Source organism: Hevea brasiliensis, chromosome 18, assembly GCF_030052815.1.
Source record: "Hevea brasiliensis isolate MT/VB/25A 57/8 chromosome 18, ASM3005281v1, whole genome shotgun sequence".
NCBI lineage: Eukaryota > Viridiplantae > Streptophyta > Magnoliopsida > Malpighiales > Euphorbiaceae > Hevea > Hevea brasiliensis.
The window spans coordinates 4,617,747-4,639,978 of record NC_079510.1 but is presented as its reverse complement, the minus strand read 5'-3'; the positions used below and the strand labels follow the sequence as shown (position 1 = coordinate 4,639,978).

The following is a 22,232-nucleotide window of genomic DNA, read 5'->3' as shown; positions in this document are numbered from 1 at the left end:
TCTCCTCAAAATACCTAGAAGACAAGTGTATAAAGAGTACTTGTAATCCTACAAGTACTAGGATTTGGATCCCTAAACAAGAAAATATTAATCCAATACTAATTAGGAATCTCAAATCAACATAAATTACTAAGCAAAATTAAGACTTTACTTCCTATACTTCTTCCTAAAATAGGTAGTCCTAAAATCTCTAGTAAATCCTACATCACTATGGACACTTGAATAAGCAGAATTAGGAACATAGAACTATCAAGTAGGGGAGTCCTATATCTACACTTTTCAAAATCTAAAGCTTTGCAGCGGAGGGCAATATCAAATTCACAGAATAAGAATTGCCATATAGATAATTTGAAGTTTACGATAAATCTACAAAGCTAGAGCACTCCATAAAAAACAGATGTTTTGCATTTGGGGTAATTTAATCTGTTAAAGCCATCAACATTCATCATCTATACATGGAGGACTAAGAGTTATTTCTAATAAAAGTTCACAATTTTTAGTAACAGATTTGTTTAACAACATAGGATACCTGCTATCTAGATTCTCAAGCACTGCTCACCACTACAATTAAGCTGCTTGATTCTTGCTAAGTAAATCAAGTGGATAATCAGTGTCAATTAATGGACATTAGTTTAGAATTAGCAACATAAGTTTAATATTCATTTTAGCCTACACCAACATGGGTGCCATCTCAAGACCAAAGAAAAAAAAAAGTTAGCTAATAAAAGCCCATGGAAACACATTCATAGGTATATCAGTCTCTTTTTCTGCTAATAAAATACAAAGTCAGTAACTATCCTAAATTTGCTTTTGGAGGTATGTTTGGGAAAGAGATAATCTGTTCTCTATTATTTTTGCAAAGTGTCTATTGTCAGTCTATTACATCACAATCATGTTTCTAATCCAAGCAGAAGTTTAAATTAGAATCCTATCATGATCATTTAGCCAAAGAAATATTTTCAAGCTGTTTAAATTAGCCAAAGTTTAAATTGAAAATATGCAAGCGTTACTATGAAAAACAAAGAAAAATTAGCCATAATATTATCAAGAAAAGCTTAAATTTCAGTAATTTTACTGTCCTATGGAAATCTACCCAATTCCTTAGAGGCTCAATTTGACTTCCATAATATATATTTTTTTTATAGGATTTTGTGATCCTACAACTTAGATCAAGCTTTGGACGCCAAAAATTATGTCATTACCAATGGGGATTTTGAAACTTGGATTTTCATCTCCTGAGAAATCTTAAAGATAGAAGAACATCAAATCTTATTTACTACTTAAAGATAGAAAAACACCAAATCTTATTTATTGTTTATCAACAGAAAAACATCATAACTTATATACAGGTTATTACCAGTGTTTTAAAGATTTGGACAAGACTGAATGAGACAGCAGACTGGTGAAACCTGGAATTGGTCCAACAATCAGTTTGGTCCAGTCTAGTTGTTTTTTTTTTCTCATTTAATTGTCATTTTCATTTTTTCCTTAAAAACCACTAATATATTCAAATTTTTAAGATTTTTCTTTACAAAAATTAATATGCATCAAATTACCATTTTCATCTAAAGCTACAACGACCGTCAAGTAATCAGAAAATTTAGCTTCACCAACATGCTGATGAGGGGGGCCCAAAGGAATTATTGATCCACCTTGCAAGTATAAAGTTGGCAAATCCTATTATACACAAAAAACAGTTAGGGACAAGAAAAATGCATCTTTAGAAAAGAAGCATAATTAATGTAATAAGCATACCGGATGTGAATCATCAAAATCAAATCTCAACCAGATTCCTTTAGGCAGTTCATGCTGCAATTCATCTGTTCCCTGATCAGGAATAGTGCTACAACAAATGAAAAAGAACATCAGAACAATTACATGGGTACTGTTACGACTTGATTCTAACCCTAATTCCTCTATTGATGACCTTGATGTACCCATCGCTGTAAGAATAGAAGTCAAGGCTTGTACTAAACATCCTATTTCTAATTTTGTTCATATGATTCTTTGTCTCCTTCATACGAGATTGGAAGGAAGCATAACTCGATTCAAAATGGAAGGCAACAATGGTTGAGGAGATGATAGCTTTGGCAAAAAATGAGACATGGGATCTTATTACTCATACTTTGGGAAAGAAACCAGTTGGATGCAAATGGGTGCTCATAGTAAAACAAGTAAAACATAGGGTGGACAGCTCTATTGAAAGGTATAAGGCCAAATTAGTATCGAAAGGCTTCAGTTAGAGTTATGGAGTAGATTGTTAAGAGACTTTTGCTTCTTTTGCAAAGATGAATGGCATTAGAATCTTATTGTCTTGTACAACAAATCTTGAGTGGGACTTCTAGTAGTTTGATGGTAAGAATGCCTTTTTACATGGAGACTTAGAGGAAGAGATGTATATGCCAATTCCTCTAGGGTTTGATGATGAAAAAACTAAAAGAAAGATTTTTAGATTAAAGAAGGCATTATGGTCTAAAGCGGTCACCAAGACTATGGTTTGAATGATTTAATAAGGCCATGATCTCTTTTGGATACTATAAAAGTAACGCTGTTCTTACCTATTTGTCAAACAATGTAGAGGTATGATCATATTACTTGTTGGGTTATTGTGCATTTGTTGGGCGTGACCTAGTTACCTAGAGTTGCAAAAAGTAAAATGTAATAGCAAGATCAAGTGCAAAAGCAGAATATAGAGTTAGGGCACAAGGCATTTGTGAGCTATTATGGTTACAGAAGTTGATGGAAGAATTGAAGTTGTCAGGAATAAATGGTTTATCCTTGTTCTATCATAACAATGTTGCCATTAGTATAGTGCACAATCTAGTTCATCATGGTCGAACCAAACATATAGATGTTAGTGTATATTGTTATGTGTGTATATCTGATTATTGTTGTACCTGAATTCTATTTTTATCTTCTTGTTAGTCATTCTTATCCTTCTCGTGTACTTGTGTAAAAGCCTTAAGGCATTACCGTATAACACAATATACAGAAAATATTCAATCTCCATTATTTGATTTCTCTTGTTCTTGCTTAGTTTGACATGGTATCAGAGCATCCTTAAACCGTTTCGATGGCTCTTGTTCCCACCTCTTCCTCACCTGCTGCACCCTCTCTTACCTCTTCTCATTCTTCTTCTTTTAAATTAAATTCCAAAAACTATCTCACCTGGAAAACTCAGTTTACACCTATTCTTAATTATCAAGATCTCCATAGTTTTATTGATGGCACTGCTGTTCCCCCTCCCATAGCATCCCTTCACCATCCGATGCCAATACTCAAATTCCTAATCCAGCCTTTGATGCTTGGTTTAAAAAAGACCAAATGCTACAATCGTGGCTTCTTGCTTCCCTCTCTGACTGGCCTTGATTCTTCTTTTGCTGTATGGACAGCCTTAGCAAATGCCTTTGGGTCTGTTTCTCAAAATCGTCAATTGCAATTGCACATTGAATTGCAAGAACTTAAAAAAAATGATCTCTCTATTTCTGAATTTCTTCAAAAGGCCAAGTCTCTAGCAGATGAACTTAAAGCCACAGGTCGCCCCATTTCCACCACTGAGTTCAATGCTATCATATAGCAGAACATTGGGTCTGAATATCACCCCATCATCACCTCCTTAAATTTATGTCCAGAACCAGTAAGTTTTTATGAACTCCATGGCCACTTGATTGCACATGAAATTCTTCTCAAAAATAGCCATGAATCTATTGCTAATCTCTCCCTCAAAAATTCAATGTGCCTTTCCTGTTCGCGACCTGGGCACTCTCAATTACTTTCTTGGCATTGAGGTTAAAAGCGTTAAAGAAGGCTTGATTCTCTCTCAGGCAAAATATATTGCTAAATTGCTCCAAGAAACACAAATGCAAGATTCCAAGGGCTGTCTCACGCCTATGGCCACTTCGCCCACTCTTAGCAAATCCATGGGAACACTGCTTGCATTTGGGGATCAATATAGACAAGTCATTGGTGCATTGCAATACATCACGTTGACAAGACCCAACATAGCCTTCACAGTTAACAAATTAGCTCAATTTATGCACTGTGTAACTGAGGTTCACAGGCAGGCTTGCAAAAGATTGCTGCGGTATCTTTGAGCTACTCAGGACCATGGTTTATTAATATCCAGAAATTCTGATATTCAGTTACAGTGCTACTCTGACAGTGACTGGGTGGGCTGTCCTGATGATCGGCGTTCCACTGGTGGTTACCTTATTTATTTAGGTCGCAATTTGATATCCTGGTCCTCTAAGAAACAGCCAATTATAGCTCGATCGTCCACCGAAAGTGAATACAAGGCTTTAGCAAACACGACAGCTGAGGTCATGTGGCTCACCACTCTCCTTCATGAACTTGGATTTTCGCCCTCCACTTCAGCTACTTTATGGTGTGACAGTGTTAGTGCAATTTACCTGTGTTCTAATCCAGTGTTTCATGCCCGCACTGAACACGTGGAAATCGATTATCATTTTATTCGCGATCAGATTCGTTGTGGTCTTATTCACGTTCGGTTTATCAATAGTCACGATTAGCTCGCCGATATCATAACAAAGCCGTTGGGACGCTCTCAGTTTAGCTTCCTTCATGACAAGCTTTGCCTTCGTCCATCTCCAGGCTCAGCTTGAAGGGGGGGTGTTAGTGTATATTGTTATGCGTGTATATCTGATTGTTGTTGTACCTGAATTCTATTTTTATCTTCTTGTTAGTCATTATTATCCTTGTCGTGTACATGTATAAAAGCCTTAAGGCATTACTGTATAACACAATATACACAAAATATTCAATCTTCATCATTTGATTTCTCTTGTTCTTGCTTAGTTTGACAATAGATATTAATCAACACTTCATAAAAATGAAAATAACGGATCATTCTTTAAATGCCTCTCATGTGACTTCAAAGCAACAACTGGTTGACGTGTTTACCTAAATGATTAAGTAACAGATTATTTCACCCTCTAATTTGCAAGTTAGGCATGTGTAATATTCATGAACTAACTTGAGGGGGACTATTAAATCCCATAATTATGGGAATCCTAGTTTTTATCGATTAAGTTTCTTATTGTATCTTGTTTCCTATTCTAGGATTTATTCTTGTATATAAATAGAAGCTATGTAAAGAGTCTTTTTTCAAGAAAATGCATAGCAAATTTCTCTCCAAAATACGTTTCTATATAAGGAATTAAGAGAGATGAAATTAGTTAAAGAAGGAAGATGGGAGAATATAAAGAAGAATAGTGGTGAATTCTCTATTAAGCAATCAATGAATTCCCACTTTACAATTGCATCTGCATATGTTACAGTTTCTTATATAACAAACCATAACTAACGATAGCTAATTGTGCTCGGGGATTCTAAAAAGCATAAAAAAAACTCTTATAGAAATGATAAAAAGGCATAACAACCTAAAAAAGCCATAATTAACTTAAAATAAGCTACTTATCAGCCTTTCCCCCTTCTCTTATACATAACACATCAACACTCTTTCTCACATGAAGAATTATTAGATCCTTAGAATTGCAACCATTCCATTAAAAGCTTAAGCTCTTACCATTATACCTCACAATGGTCCTTATGTAATGTAGCTGTAAGTATTAATTCAAAGAAAAACTTATAAACCAACCACATTACTTATAAATAAAGTAAAAGAAAATTATTTAATTTGGGTCAATTGGCTATAATTAATACAAACCTTTAAATTTGGCTAAAATTTAAAAAAATCGAGAAGGTTTTGATTTTTTATTATTAGGTTGTAAGAAATGCAAGACCCATTAATAAAATAATATATTTTTTTGGTTGAGCCGGATGTCATGTTAGCATCATTATACTTAATTTTGACCATGGGGCTACAATTGCAACAAACTTTTGAAATTCGGCTACAATTGTCAAAAAATAGGACTGGATATAATTGCAAAAAGTTAAAGGTTTGGATTTTTTTGACAGCTTAGCCACCCTTTTTTTTTGTAACATCATAACTTCACTCCACAGAAGAAAGTGATGCATCTTTCAACAAAAGGATGGAAAGTGGGGGAGCAGGATTAGAAAACCAATTTGAGGGAAGAACAACCATTATGGATGATTCAGATACCCACTCTGCAACTGAATTCCACTTTCCTTCCAATATGATTGTAACTCAGTAGATCAGACTTGAGTCAGACTTTAAATATCTACCAAAAGGACTAAAATTTTTTCAGGTTGAAGGACAGAGTGGAGATATAGAAATGAAAAGCTTCATGGATTCTAGTCCAATATACACTAGAGATAAAAACCACACAAAAGCTATTTCAACTCTTTCACCAAACCATAGTTACTAGATTTGCCTTCTCCCCCTAGGTTCCACAATCTAGATCATGCGTTCCAAATCACAAGACAAACCTTTATCACCAAATGTTCAAATAATAAACTGAATGCCAAATATTGCGGACCATACCTTGTCATCCAAAGGATTGGCTCTATTGCTTTATAAGCTCTCCCTCTCAGCCGATTGAAAGATTCACCTAGTGTTCTATGTGTCCCAACTAAAATCGTTTCATCCCAGCACCCACCATATCACTCCCAACTTACCTGACGTGTTAACCTTCATAGTATCTAACCCACCATAAGCCATTTTAGATCATTGATATTCAAGAAGACAAATTGGAACTACTCATGCATTGTAAGGTAAGTGTACTGTGGAAGCTTCTTAGGATACATTAACCACGTACATTCCACGTCCTTGACTTCTCACTTGAGGACAAGCCCCATTTCAAGTTAGGGTAAGATGTACAAGAGACTGAGGAAAAGGGCAATGGGGGAATCGGTAAACCATAAGACTGGTGGAGCTGATCTGGTGCCTTCCCCAAGGGCGGTAGACTGGAAGACTGGTAGATTTGATCTAAGAGCCTGGATCAGGTGTGGAAGACCATAAGACTGGGAGAGCCAAATTCAGGCGACCAAAAGAGTAAATCAATTTAATTAAAGAAAGAAAACCAAGTTTTCTCTTTCCACACAGGTATGATAAGTGGGTTCTCATTATAGGAATTATGTAGCAATCTATTCTATGATTTGATTATATTGATCAGCAACAATATGTAATAATAGGAGTTAATTATGCAATTAAATGTATTATTCCAAATAAAGCCCATAATATGTGTATTTATACATGGATTGAAATAAGGAATAAAGTGTGAAAAAATTTTTAGTCTTTTCTCTCTTCTAAACAAGTTGTGGGCTCCCACATTGTGCTTGTAGGTTGTTAGCTCCATTATGAGCTTGTATTGGTGTCCTTAATCCAAAACTAATTGAGGTTGGATATGTAGATCCCTTTGCTCTCTATTTTTTTTTTTTTATTGATTTAGTATTATATCCTCACTATTTCCTCCCATGTCATAGTAGCTCTAACCTCACTTCCTTTCTCTTATCACTTAAATTCAACATGCCCAACCTTCTATATTGATGAGTTTGCTTAGTCTACAAGGCACACATCCAAACCATCTCAATCTCCATTCTCTTAATTTATCCCATTGTGCCACTTTCACCTTCCTACACATGAAACCCAAAATGAAAAACCATGACTATTATCTAATCTATTCGGTTCATCTAACCATTTTTTTCATTTTCACTTTTTCAATTCTGGTTCTTTTCATTTGATTGCCCCTAAGAGTATGTTTGGTAGAAGGTTAAAAAATTAAGAGTTAAATGTTATTTTTGTAGGTTTTAATCTTTAAAGAGGTAATTATTTACCTAGTCCACAAAGTTAACATTTAATCCCTCAAAGGATTTAAATATTAATGAGGTGAAAAGTTAACCTAATCTTTTAAGTATCCAAACAACATTAATGAGGTGTTAAAAGTTAAAAGGTTAATAATTTGCCCTTGTTAACCTTATACCAAATGCCTCCTATGTGCAGCAAGAAGAATTGAGATTTGATTAGCCCTAACGTGTGTCAGGAAGAATGGGGAAAAAAATTGGGGGAAAAAAAAAGAGGTGGTTACAATTATGGGAATGGCAAGTAAGAGCCCAGAAGGCAAATTTGGAAATATGTTAGGAGTGGAAAACTAGTCCTGAGGAATTAAGGGAGATGAGAGTAGGAAAAGGAGGAGGAGAAGGAGAATAACAGTGGTGAATTCTCTATCTATCAATCAATGAATTCCCACTTACAATTGTATATGCATATATTATAGTTTGTTATATAACAAACGTAAATAACTGCAGCTAACTATGGTGCTATAATTATTTTAGTATAAGCTACTTATCAACCTTCTCCCCTTCTATTACACATAACACAGTAACACTCCTTCTTGCGTGAAGTATTATCATTCCTTATAATTGTAAACATTCTATTCAAAACTTAAGCTCTTACCATTGTACCGCACAATGGTCCTCATGTAACATAGCAATAAGCATTAGTTCAAAGAAAAACTTATAAACCAACCCACATTGTGTGCATTGATATGATGTCAACAAAGCACATATACATTTGTGCCATAACCTAGCGATTTATCTGAAAATAAAGAGAACAAAACCTTGCATAAACCAGAAGTGGACCCAAAAGGAAGGAATTTTCAATGGTCCTTAAGCTAGGATTTGTTGGATCTGTAAAAGCAATTTGCATACATTAAGTACTAACAAGAATGTATTTTTTCCAAACTCATTCAAATGAAATTGGATTATTCAAGAGCACAAGCATATACCAGCGAAGAAGGTAGGAGTCATCACTGGTGTACCCATGATATGAGCATAATAAAACAGAGTATACAAGTGTGGTATAAGACGATAACGTCTCTTCAATGCTCGACGACAAACTTCTTCACACTATTGGAAGTTGAAATGGAAGTTAGTTCATAACATAGTTGCCAGCAGAATAGGATAATTACGATAAACTTGAATAGCAATATAGAAAATTTAGAAAGAGATAAGATAGGCGCAAACACATGATATTAAAGCAACATGATATAAACCATGATACTTATGAAAAAGAAATATTTCACATAGTTTTCTCAGGTTCAGATCTAAACAAATCTATCATAGTATTAAATCAACTTTGGGGCCTAATTAAATGGAATATCTACGTACATATCAGTAGTAGGAAATGTGAAGATGGCTACAATAAAATTACTAGTGCATAGGACAAACCTCATATCCAAAAGACCAAGGCTCATGATCAGAAGAGTCTTTTTCAGAATGCCCCCGGCAGAAAGGAAACATTGCACCGATACCCATCCACCTTCCAAAAAGCTTAGGCGTTGCATTTCCAACAAATCCGCCAATATCAGGTCCTGCAAATGGTTGACCACTGAGTCCCTATTCAAAAAGTAAAACCAAAATTAGAGAAAATAATTATGTTGCAAGAGATGAACCCAGAAATATTTTTTTTATTGAAGTAATTTATTTTCCTCTGGATAAAAAGACAATTTTCTTCTTCCTTGCAAAAAAAACTATGCTTTGAAAAATAATAAGAATCAATGAACAATTCAAGAAAAGAAGGAAGAATGGAAGACAAGGGGGATTATGATAAGGAAAACGAGTTCCACAAAAAAATAAAATTCAGCAAAATAGATATATAATTTAGGGTGAAAAGACAATCAAAATAAACAAAGACGGAGAAAATAGGTTTGTAGTTGTTATATTGAGCAAACACTAATCATATGTACACATATACATTCCTAGAATACCAAACTGATTAAAATGCACTTTCAACTTTAGAGATTTTCACGTGCTCTCTGGTGAGCCCATAAGTTAGCAATCATAGGTGGTAAGAAGAAAAACCCTGTTACACTCCCCTTACAAACTTCAAACCAACTACATATTCTATCCATAGACCTGTAACGTGATCCTTAATAAGGGTCCTTAACATCTATATAATGCTTGACTACCTTCAATATCATATCCTGTAATCACAATATCATTTGCATAGAAAGTAGTTAACCATGCAACTTTTTCCTAAGTATCATTTGGGGCATAAAGGTCTTAGTGGGGCATTCAAAATTCATTAGCAGCCATTATTTGATACAATAATAGAAACACATAAAAGATAAGTAAAGGTCTCTATAAGTGAAGTTCTACAACATTTAAAATCAAGGCCTTAATATAATCATATCCTTGGTTCAACAAATGCAAAAACTTTATGAAAGCCATTTGTTCCAACTGCTTTTGCATTCTTGCACATTTAATATCCTTTCCCTCTTAAAGCAATTCAAAATCAATCCATGGTTCAATTATGCATAAAGCTAAGATTGCTAGCCCTAAAATCCAGCAATCTAGAGAAAAGAGGATGCAAGGTGCATAATCTTCATCATTTTGATCAGGTAAACTTTGTTAATAACATTCATATAAGACATTCATAAACTTTAGACCACTTACATATTCAATTTTCCACACTTTCCTAAGACTTCTAGCCCCAAATTACAACAATCTAGTTTCTTAGACTTCATAAATTACTCACCAATTGAAGAACCATGGAGATAGACATGCGCAGATGCTCCCAATTTGAAATGTTGTCTCCTGTCCATGTTGCAGCATACTTTTGACTACCAATAAATCCAGCTCTAGTAAGAACAAAGGGACGCTTATTTTCATTAGCTAATTTCATGCCTTCAAATGTTGATCTTGCCATCAGCATGCCAAATACCTAAAAATAAGAACTTTAAGTTTAGAATTTTATTTTATTATCAATAATAAATATAAATAAAAGCAATCACAACCTAGAACTATTTTAAATTCCATTAGTAGAAATCATTCTCTTATCAAAAGAAAACGAGAAAAGCAAAGGATGAATACATTGTGATAGTATGAGTGCTCCTGACAACCCCCAAGTTCATCATCTCCTCGATGAATATTGCTTTCAGGCATTGTCTTTGTTGCTACCTAAAAAGTTAAATAATAAGTCTAAGTACCACTGAAGAAATTGCAAGCACTAAGAAAATAACAATGAGAGTCACCTTTAAAACAGCTGGCTCATTCATATCATTCCATATGCCATCAATGCCATTAGGAATGAAATCTTTAACTAAACTAGCCCACCAAGAGCGAACCTTTGATTGTGTAAAGTCAGGGAAAACACAAGGCCCAGGCCACACCTCCCCTAAAAATGGATAGGAAAAGAGTAACAACTCAACATTCTTTTTAGGCTACTAGTTGGGTTAGGGGTTTTGGGGGTGGGGAGGAGGAGGGTGGGGTGGGGGGTTGTGGGGGGTGTGGTGGGGGCGTGGGGGGTTGGGTGGGAGAGAGAAAGAGAGAGAGGCAAGTAGATAAATAATTTCTGAATGCAAATTAAAACACACCGATAAATGGTCTTCCATCTTCTCTTTGAACCCAAACATCACTTTTAGAACCACTATCATACACAAAATAACCTTCTTCACATTTGATACCAGGGTCAAGCATCCAAGTTGCTTTAAAACCCATATCATGGAGATCTTTTGCCAAAGATTGTGGATCAGGAAAACGTTCCTGAAATTATTCATAACAAAATTTCTATGTCAAGATTGACAATTGTAAGTTTATCATAGAACATACATTTCTATCTATGCCAATATCCTTGATTCAAATCATTCTTGATGCATAGTGAATTTGGCAAAAGACAAGAAATTAATAAAATTATAGAGCACAATAGTAAATGAATCCAAAGGAATATATAATCATTAATCACTCACAAAATGTCCATAAACCTGGTTGCCCCAATAAAGTAGAGTTGTAAGAAGGGTAATTTGAACATGGCCAGACTATTTAGATACTTGCACTAAGATGTTTAATTTAGAATGCTAGTTCTGAATGAATATTTGAGTATTGGGAATTGGGTTTGTGAGTGTGTGCTATGTTTATGCCTGTAAATGTGCCTATGTTCTGCAATATGTGACATACCATTCTTAGTTTGTGTAACAGTGTATATACCCAAAGGCTCGAGGGAATAATGAAGCAATTCTTCTCCACATTCTCTTTTTATTACTTTTCTCATTTCATTATCTAAATGTTAGGAGATTTGTAGGTTCTGGTCTCCTATCCTCCATTTCTCCCCTTCCTCTATATCTTTTTTGAAGAAATGAGACACATTTTTTCAATCAAAGAGTGTTTAAGAGTTGTTTAGTCTCACCACCTATCCCAATTACATCGCCTATCGCCAATCGGCTCTGCCTTAGAATCTTACCACTGGAAAGCCCCTCACCGAACACACCATCACAAGATTCTAGACTCTTATACACATGCATGCGAATGAGATGTCATCAACCATTCTTTTCCCACCAGAATCAACGCTAGTCACCTCGTTTTGATTGTGCAACTCCTTCTAGCTGCAGACCTTCAACTAAATCCCTTGGTATCTTAGGTGCCTTAGAGAACAAAAGTATTTTGGTATATTGGATTATTGCAAATTTGCCTTCTCTCATCTAACAAAAGTCTATTTTAGTCTATTTTCTCTAAGATTTATAACTTTTGGCCCTCCTTCCTTTCTTTCTCTAAGCATCATGAAACCCAACCATTTCAAAGTATTTCTCCAGGTATTTTAGTCTCTCTCCACCACTTTTTTTTTTTTTTTTTTTTAAGGCCTGCTTCTACTTATGCAGACTTGGGCTCAACCAATTCTATTGCTACTGCTTTTATGCTTCTACGGCTTGTAAATTCAAAATATTATTCCTACCTAATTAAAACAAAAGGTGATTGGCAAAGCAATCTCCATAAATACAATCATATGTCATCCTGCTCATTGATTAAATAATTCTATCACCTTGACTAGAGTAAAATATGAATAATACTTGGAGTATCAGTTTCCCAACTAGCAGTTATTCTCATTTTCCTAATTTGGTAATATCTTTAAATGTCTAAAATGATCCTCATCCATTGGACCATGGATCCTTGATTCTAGTGCTTCTAATGGGTCTTTGACTATCACCATGGATCTCTTGTAATAGAAATCTTTTTCCTAATTACCTAATGATACTTTACCCAATAAATCAAAAATTGTAATTAAAGGAGTATGGGAGGCATATCCTCTCCTCTCTGTTCTTTAACTTTAGTAATATTTGCTTCGAAGTGTCCATACAATTTAATATCCATTAGCAAATTAACCAAACACCTTAATTATTTTGTCACACTCATAACTGATTCTATTATTGTGTAGAACAGTGGTACAGGGAAGGTGATTGGCATAGGACATGAATCAAAATGACTATATTATCTCTCTCGCACAAAATCTTCAATTGCTTGTGCTTTCATTACTTCTCTTGATATTCTTCACAATCATTTGGGTCGTCCTAGTATATCCAAACTCCAGAAACTGGGAGTCATGTTAGCTTGTAAAACAAACTCGTTCTTCTTTTCCCAAGCAAGTTAACAAACAGGTTGCATTCATTTTTGACATTGTTCATTTGGATATATAGGGTCCGATTTGTGTCAGTTCAACTATAGGATTTCACTATTTGTTACCTTTATTGATAATTATTCTTGATGCAATTGGTTATTTTTAATGAAAGATAATTATGAATTATTTTCTATCTTTAAAATTTTTGGCCCAGATTAAGGTTGTAAATAAACCAAGCTGTTCACAAATCGGGCTCAGTGTGGCTTATTTAGAAAACGAGTCGAGTTCGAGATTGATTTTTAGGTTCATTTAATAAATGAGCCGAGCTCGAGCTTCTAAATGTTCAACTCATTAAGGCTCATGAGCAAGGTTGTTAAACGGGCTCATTTATAAAAATATTTATATTAATTGTTGTATTTCATTATACTATAAATATTTATTTTTTTATTTATGAATGTTGTAAAAATAATATTTTTTTAAAAACTATGATATAATAAATATATAAAATTTATTTGTAGAATATAGTTATTTGTAATACAAATTTAATATTTTATGAAATTTAAATTATTTTTTACATGAGAGCTAATCAAAAGTACATAGTTTGAACTTCATAACTCTAAACCTTAAACTAATTAGGAATGCAAACGAGCTAAGCTACTGGCAAGTTGCTCAAAATAATATTTTAATGAACCAAGTCTGAGCTCTTTAAAGCTCGGCTCTACTTAGTTATTTTATACTCATAGCTGAGATGCATATTCAATTTGGTGTTTCCATTAGTGTTACGTAATAATAATACATAAGAATATTTTTCTCTTCCTTCTCAATATTTCATGTCTTCTCAAGGAATCATTCATCAAATTTCTAATGCTTGTACCCTTTAATAAAATAGAGTAGATAAACATAAGGATTAGTAACTTATTGAAACAGCCATACTTTACTCATACACCATCACGTTCCATTTCATTTTTAGGAGTATGTTCTTACTGCTAGTTAATTAATCATATGTCTTCTTATGTTTTATAGAATTAAATTATTCATTCTTGTTTGTTTCCATACCGAAATCCATATCATCTTTTTCCTTGTGTATTTGGTTGTACTTGCTTATTCATAATCTTACTCCTGGAAAGACAAATTTCAACCAAAATCTTTTAAATGTATTTTTTCTAGAATATTCTCACCTTTAGAAAGGATATTCTCACCTTTAGAAAGGTTACAAATTTTATAAGCCAACCACAAACAAATATTTCATATTAGTAGATGTAACCTTCTTAAAACATCTCCGAACTTCCACCTAAGCAGTAAACCAAAATATCATCTCTAAAGCTTTTCTATTTCCTCTTATTCCTACTCCAAATGCTATCCCACCTCCTCTTCAGATCTATTTACAACTACCTCATCCAAATCCTCGGACTAACACAAATGATGTTTTTCTTGATGATATAAGTCCATAAAATGCTCTAGGTGACTTATTTCTTATATCAACATCATCACTTATGCTAGTCATGCCTCTAGGAGAAACAACTACTCTCCTCATTGCTCTTCGTAAAGGTACTCGTACTTTTCATAGTCCTTATCCCATTTACAATCTCTTTAGTTTTATCATCTATCTTCACACTATTATGCTTTTGCTCCAAATTTTACTCTATCCAAGTTCCAAAAACCATTAGGGAAGCATTATCTCAACCATGGTGGTGCAAGGCAATGATTGAAGAAATTATTACTCTTCATTCTAATAGTAGTAGGACTTAATTCCCTTGGCTCATAGAAAGTCTACTGTTGGTTGTTGTTAGATTTATACAGATAAGGTCTGTCCTCATGGAAAATTTGATCACCTAAAGCACCTGAAGGCTCAACTTGTTGCTAAAGGATACATTCAAATTTTTTAGGAAGATTATAGTGATACTTTCTTCCAGTGGCCAATATTTCCTTTTTTTCACCTACTTATCTTAGTGGCTACTTTTCATCATTGGCCATTTCATGAACTTGACATAAAAAATGCTTTCTTAAATAGGGAGTTAGCAGAAAAGGATTATATGGAGCAATTTTGCTGCTCAAGCTTAGAATGTCGACTACATCAATCCTTTCATGGGCCAAAAAAAAAAAAAAAAGGTCTCCAAGAGCATGGTTTGGACAATTTGGTACTTTTGTCTAACAATTTGGGATGACTCAAGATAGAGCTGATCATTAAGTATTTTATCATCATACTGATCATGGTAAAACCATCTATTTCGTGGTTTAGGTCAATGATATTATTATCATAGGTAGTGATCATGATGGAATTACTCAATTAAAACAACACCTCTTCAATTACTTTAAGATCAAAGACTTGGGTAAATTGAAATATTTTTATGGAAATCAAAGTTGCATAGTCTAGATGAAGACAATGGCCACTCAAAAGTTATTGGATATTCAAATGCAAATTGGATTGGTTCTCCTTAAGACAAATGACTTACTTCAAGATATTGTGTCTTGTTTAGAGGAAATTTAATATCTTGGAAAAGTAGAAAGCAAGATGCAGTTGCTAGGTCAAGTGCAAAAGCAAAATTGTTGGTTGAAATAACTTCTTTAAGAATTGAAACATGGGGATATCAAACATACGAAGTTGATTTGGGATAATCAAGCAGCATTACATATCACCTCAAGTCTAGCTTTTCATGAAAGGGCAAAACACATAGAGGTGGATTGTCATTTCATTAGATAGAAGATTGAGTAAGGATATATTGCTACTAGTTCCATCAATTCAAACAACCAATTAACAGACACTCTTACTAAATTGCTTAAAGGTACTCGGATTGATTACATTTGTAATAAGCTAGGAGCATATAATTTGTATGCTTCAATTGGAGGGGGAATGTTAAAATGCTAGTTGTGAATGATTGAATAAGTGAAATTATTAAGCTGTGATTGGGTGAATTAGGCCCATGAATGTGTGCTATGTTTATGCCTATAAATTTGCCTGTGTGTTGTAAATGGGTAACATACTATTCTTAGTTTATGTGTAACAGCATATATAACCTATTTCTTCTACCATCTTCCCCACATTCTCTTTCTATTTCTTCTCCCTCTTTATTTTTAATAATTACCTTTAAAGACTTGAATAATGCACATTTGGTTATTTGCATCTCGAGACTTGAATTATTAAGTTGAAACGTAGGATTCAATTTTGGAGTCTATGGATAGCCTGGGCACACCAATAATATAGAAGAATTCATTTTTTATTGGAAATGGGAATATAATAAGCTTTCTTTTCAACATATATGTATATGACATATCTATATGATTTTGTATTTTGTATTTGTATGTATAGGAACTCAAATAGGTACATAGGCATGACTACCAAGATTAGGATAATGCAAGCCACTAAATATGCTCCACGGAAAAATATCATTCTTGATTCTAAAATTGAATAGTTATCATCCATAAGTGGCAAATTTCAACATTGTCTAATGGTTAATATGTAGCAAGAAGCAATGAGGCAAAGAAAGAATGATCACATTGAGCTTATTCAAGGAAAAAAGTGAGAAGTATTTAGGCATAGAGTACCCTAACATTTCAATTTAATTAGGGATGAATTTATCATCCAAAGGATATAAGGGAAACATGCCTGGTCAAATGTGAAACAGCGAAAAGCATCCATGTAGTCAATGTCCATCCATATCACATCACAAGGAATGCCCTTCTTCCTAAATGTTTTGGCAATCTGCAAGTGCAAAAGGCTCAACAACAAGAAGAAAGGATATATGATGTATAACTATCAAAGGCCTATAGTAAAAGCTATAGACAAAATTTTGCAAAAGGGAACTATTAAAACTTGACTTTCCATAGTTATAAATAAATAAATACAATCTAGCTTGAGATCCCATAGTAGTCAACAAATTGACATAATGCATCAATATTGTACCTCACGAACCCTCTTATCAGAATCATAGCTCCAACGGCATTGTTGATAACCTAAGGCCCACTTTGGAGGCATAAAAACAGTTCCTGAATATAAATATGCAGCATAAATGACTACCAAAAAGATATTCAAAAAATAAAATATAAAAGAAATAACTAGAAGTTACCTAAACACTACACAAGTTATCAAATGTAATTGTTTAACTCTTTGAGTAAAACTCAACATGCAATTCTTTTTTTTTTTTTTTTTTTCTAAAATTAGATGTAGATACCATGATCTTTGTCCAAATTTCAACCCATGACTCCCCCTCTTTACCATTTCTACCAACTATTAGTCTATTAGTAGTCATGGTATGAAAAAATTTGCAAATACCAATCTTCATTTAAGTTTAACTAATAAAAGTTGAAGATAAATATCTACCAAGAAAAATTTTGCCCGAATTTATTTTATAGCAAATGTTACTTGGGACTGAAATTTAAAGGTAGATTATATAAAAGGCCACTGCACATTATGGTTCTTAGAAAAAAAATTAGAAATTAAGGTTGTAAGAGGAAACAGAGGGAGAGGGAAAGAGTGAGAGAGAACAAATATAACTCCAACAATAGTGCAACATCCCCTTCTCGACTCCCAACAAATGTAACTCCAACAAATATATATATATATATATATATATATATATATATATATATATATATATATATATATATATATATATATATATATATATAAAGTGTGTTAAGTATGCATAGATTATATATAGTGAAATAAAAAAGTGATTTTTAAAAATTAGACATGCAAATACATTTACATATATATTTATGTTGTATTAATTTTGTATATATTACAGTAAAGAAATTATATTTTTCTTTTAATCTATATAATTAATGCTTTTAATCAATATATTGTTATTAATCATTGAGCTAATAAGTGTTATTAATTTCTTAAGGAAAAAACTCAAAATTTTGATAAAAACACTTTAACTATTAAACTGCAATATTTTGTTGATTTGAATTTATTAATATATTTATTTTTTAATTATTATCTTTAATTAAATTTGTACTTAAAAAATACAAGTACCATAATAACTATAATAAAATTTGATTACATAATATAATATATTATTATCTCTTTATTGTAGTAAAGCATTTACATGATGAATTGAAAATTTTAATTCTTAATTATAAATTAATAAAATAATAATTTATATAAAAAAGGAAAACGATGTCCCACATCGTTTTTTCAAGGACTTGGAAAAAAATGGGGTCCAAATACGGGCCATGCTAGTTATAGTTTATTTTTTAAAATTATATTTATTTGTTTTAAGTAATATTCATTATTTTTAGTAATTTAAATAAATTTCATTTAAATTGTAGTAGTAAATAAATGTTATATTATTAAAGAAAAATAAATGCACTTATATTAATAATTAATGGTATGAAGAAATTAATATATAATGACAAGATAATTTATTTTTAGAAAATATTATTAGAGACAAATTTATTTAATTCTAAAAGTAAATTTAGAAATTTTAATATAAACAATTAAAGTCAATTTAATTTGTCTTTAAAAATAGATTCAGGAGCAAATAATATAGTTTATTAAAATTGGAAAGAGAGACAAATTTTTGTCTGTATAAGTTATTAATATAGGCAAATATATTTATCTTTGAAGGTTAAATCAGTGTCAAATATATATTTGTCTTCATATCTGTCTCTAATTATTTATTTTTTTTAGTAATTTAAATAAATTTCATTTAAATTGTAGTAGCAAATAAATGTTATATTATTAAAGAAAAATAAATGCACTTATATTAATAATTAATGACATGAAGAAATTAATATATAATGACAAATAATTTTTTTTAGAAAATATTATTACATACAAATTTATTTAATTCTAAAAGTAAATTTAGAAATTTTAATATAAATAATTAAAGTCAATAATTAAAGTCAATTTTTATCTGTATAAGTTATTAATATAGATAAATATATTTGTCTCTGAAGATTAAATCAGTGTCAAATATATATTTATCTTCATATCTGTCTCTAATTACATTTAGGGATAACAGTAAATAGAATAAATAATTATTTGTCTCTAAAAATATATAGAGACAAATAAATAGCTTTTTGAGTAAAAATTTTTAGTTTCAATATAATAATTTTAATGTAGTGAGCACACCCCTACTAATGGGTATTAAATTAAATGAATAAAAGCAAACCTATCAATAGGTGCTGCCACTACCACTACTAATCTATCACCACTTAGGTAAATGGGTAGACTAGAGACAACCTATCACTAAATAGTTAGGCTAGTCATTTACACCCCAACCTACGATTACCTAAGCCATCCATATGCCACTTCTATGGTACACCACCTAACACATACAAACCCCACCTAACACATACTCCCTTATTCTAAAAGAGACTTTGAGAAATAGCAAGGGAATGCAAATGTTCTCTACAAACAACATTTTATGTGCTTGAAAGTTGTGCACATAGCTTTACAAGCTACTAAACTCACTGTAGGCCTGCAATTAATTGTTCCTTTAAGTTTTACGAACTTTTCCCTCACCGCACACACAAAGAAAAAATTAAAATCACAAATCTCATTGCCAATCAGAGAGGGAAGGGCAGAACCATAAGCAAAGAGGTCTTATTTGTCACACATAATGCTTATCAAACAGAGATAGTTGAAAACTAAGGGAGTGGTGATGCCATACACAATAAGGTGGTAGATATCCGCATCTATCTTCCTTTCATTCTTTCTTTTGTCCCCTAATTTCCCAACCTCTTATTGCAGACTCTATAACCTATCTTGTTTACAATTGATTTTCTAGTATAGTGATGATTGCAAACTGATATAAATGCATAGTGCAAACTGATACACACACACACACACACACAGGCATATCTTTCACACTTAACATTCATTCCTTAACATCAAAATAAGACACCCCAATATTCATTAGTCAATTTTCAAAGGTTAAATTCATTCCATAAGCTATATATTGTATGTCTGATGAAATATGAACGTAAATCTAACAATAAACCCAACACAATGTGCACACTAAAAAAGTCATTGAAAGAGGACATAATTAGATTCAAAGAGAAAAAGTTAAAAGGGTCAAGTGAATTACCAATTGCATGAGATAAGGATTTCAGGACAGCAGTGGGTGAAGCAAACGGACCAAATGTAATGACAGGATATGAGGCTGAAGCAATGAATTGAATAATTGATTCCTTCCTTAAATCAATCTGCATATGATAGATTGTTGGCAGTAAATTAGGTAAAGATATAAGAATGAGCTTAAAGATCTTTAAATAGTTTTGCTATAATTCCCATTACCTCACAACGTTGTGTTGTGTCAGCAAGAACTCCTAGTGCCTCTCCATTTGGAAGAATAGCTAGCACCCAAGGATGTGATTGATACAAGGGCATAGTTTCAGGACCATAACCATATGAATCTGTGTTCCATGTGAAAACCTACATTTTTAAAATGAAACTGCTTATATTTAGATGTGGTGGATCATGCCATAAACTTCCTAATTTGGTTTGGATTTGGAAGACTTTTTTTAATGAATACAGAAAGGGATTTGTTGGGCGTGTGTATGGTGCTGGGAATCTCTGAATACTAGAGTTCATTTGAGAACTCTATAAGAGTGTGATCTGATTTCAGAGTGGAATGGCAAACAAATTAAAATGACTTACTCTCTTCCCTGTCCGCTCAAGTGGTCCACTAACTTCTCCAGTTCCATAGAAGGAGGTACCATTGGGAAGCTAAACCAGGGGAAAAAAAACATAATTAGCATTAAAGATGCTATAAGCCAATAAATACAACTAGAAACAACAAAAAGGAATGAAATTTTAAATTTAACAACTAGAGGGCACAAATATGGGAAAGGCCAACCTCAAGTTTGACAATCTGCTTTCCTAAAACACATTCAAAAGTAGGGATATATGAGGGAACTGGATGACTGATGATTGGTGTGTCCCTATCCTTAGTATTGATGAATGAAAGACTGGGATATGAGCAATCAAATCGAAAAACTCCATCCTCCAGGATAGGCTCAAAAATCATATTCCCTGCTTTGGCATCAGAAGTAACAGTCTTCTCTTCATGACCAGCCATTTTAGATACCAATGCCAACTCTGTACAGAATCAGGCCTCTTCTTTCTGCATGCCAAAAATTGAATTGGAATTACACTATTCCTCAACCCAAGTTTATGATAAACAGAATAAGAATCAGCAGAATTCGATTCAACCAAACTAACAAATTAATAATAAAAAAAAGTAAGTGCCTAAATTAGAACACAATACTTCCACCACGCCACTACCACCTTTGAATCAACAAATGATATATACAAAATAGAATCACTAATGGGTGCATGCAACGAATTACAGCATTCCTCAACTCAAATTTACTATAAACAAGATCAAGAATCAGTGGAATTCAATTCAAAGAAACAAACAGATTAATAAAAAATGGATAAACTAAAACTTTGGAGACACGTGCAAGATGATGAATTCACAAATAGTCTCCACTGGGAGAACGCATATGAAACTGAATTTACATTTTAAGAATGCAGAAACAGATGATTGAATGATATTTCAGACTTGAAATGAAACGATCAAAGAATAAGAAATATTAAGAACCTGTATTGTCGAAATAGTGAAAGTGGTCTAAGAGTGAAGAGAGTGTGAGGAGGTAGAAATATTAAGATTTCCTCTTTCTTTTGGTTACTTGGTATTTGGGATTGGAATTAAGATTGAGTTAAATATTAAGATTTCCATTGGCGTAAAGTTCTGCAAATTCTTTTCCTCTTTCTTTTGGTTACTTGGTATTTGGGATTGGAATTAAGATTGAGTTAAATATTAAGATTCCCATTGGCGTAAAGTTCTCCAAATTCTTTTCCTCTTTCTTTTGGTTACTTGGTATTTGGAATTGGAATTAAGAATAACTCAATCATTTCCTCTTTTCTTTTGGTTTCTTGGCATGTGGGATTGGAATCAAGAATACCTCAATCATGAGAATAGGAATGAGAATGTGCATATGTGATTCCTTCTTA

At 32.8% G+C, this 22,232-nt stretch overlaps 1 protein-coding gene across 1 annotated transcript in view; it reads right to left on the bottom strand.

The window, feature by feature from the left end:
* Window positions 1-21,920, bottom strand: part of LOC110651777 (uncharacterized) — a 28,364-nt gene extending 6,444 nt beyond the window's left edge. Inside the window, 16 exon segments of the mRNA XM_058141128.1 lie at window positions 1,557-1,677; window positions 1,756-1,843; window positions 8,499-8,568; window positions 8,667-8,787; window positions 9,109-9,276; window positions 10,418-10,603; window positions 10,753-10,839; window positions 10,914-11,056; window positions 11,256-11,424; window positions 16,872-16,967; window positions 17,169-17,251; window positions 20,302-20,419; window positions 20,511-20,648; window positions 20,874-20,942; window positions 21,073-21,339; window positions 21,820-21,920. Of these exon segments, the coding sequence (XP_057997111.1) occupies window positions 1,557-1,677; window positions 1,756-1,843; window positions 8,499-8,568; window positions 8,667-8,787; window positions 9,109-9,276; window positions 10,418-10,603; window positions 10,753-10,839; window positions 10,914-11,056; window positions 11,256-11,424; window positions 16,872-16,967; window positions 17,169-17,251; window positions 20,302-20,419; window positions 20,511-20,648; window positions 20,874-20,942; window positions 21,073-21,294 (1,879 nt within the window). The 5' untranslated portion in view covers window positions 21,295-21,339; window positions 21,820-21,920.
* Between the last annotated feature and the right edge of the window lie 312 nt (window positions 21,921-22,232).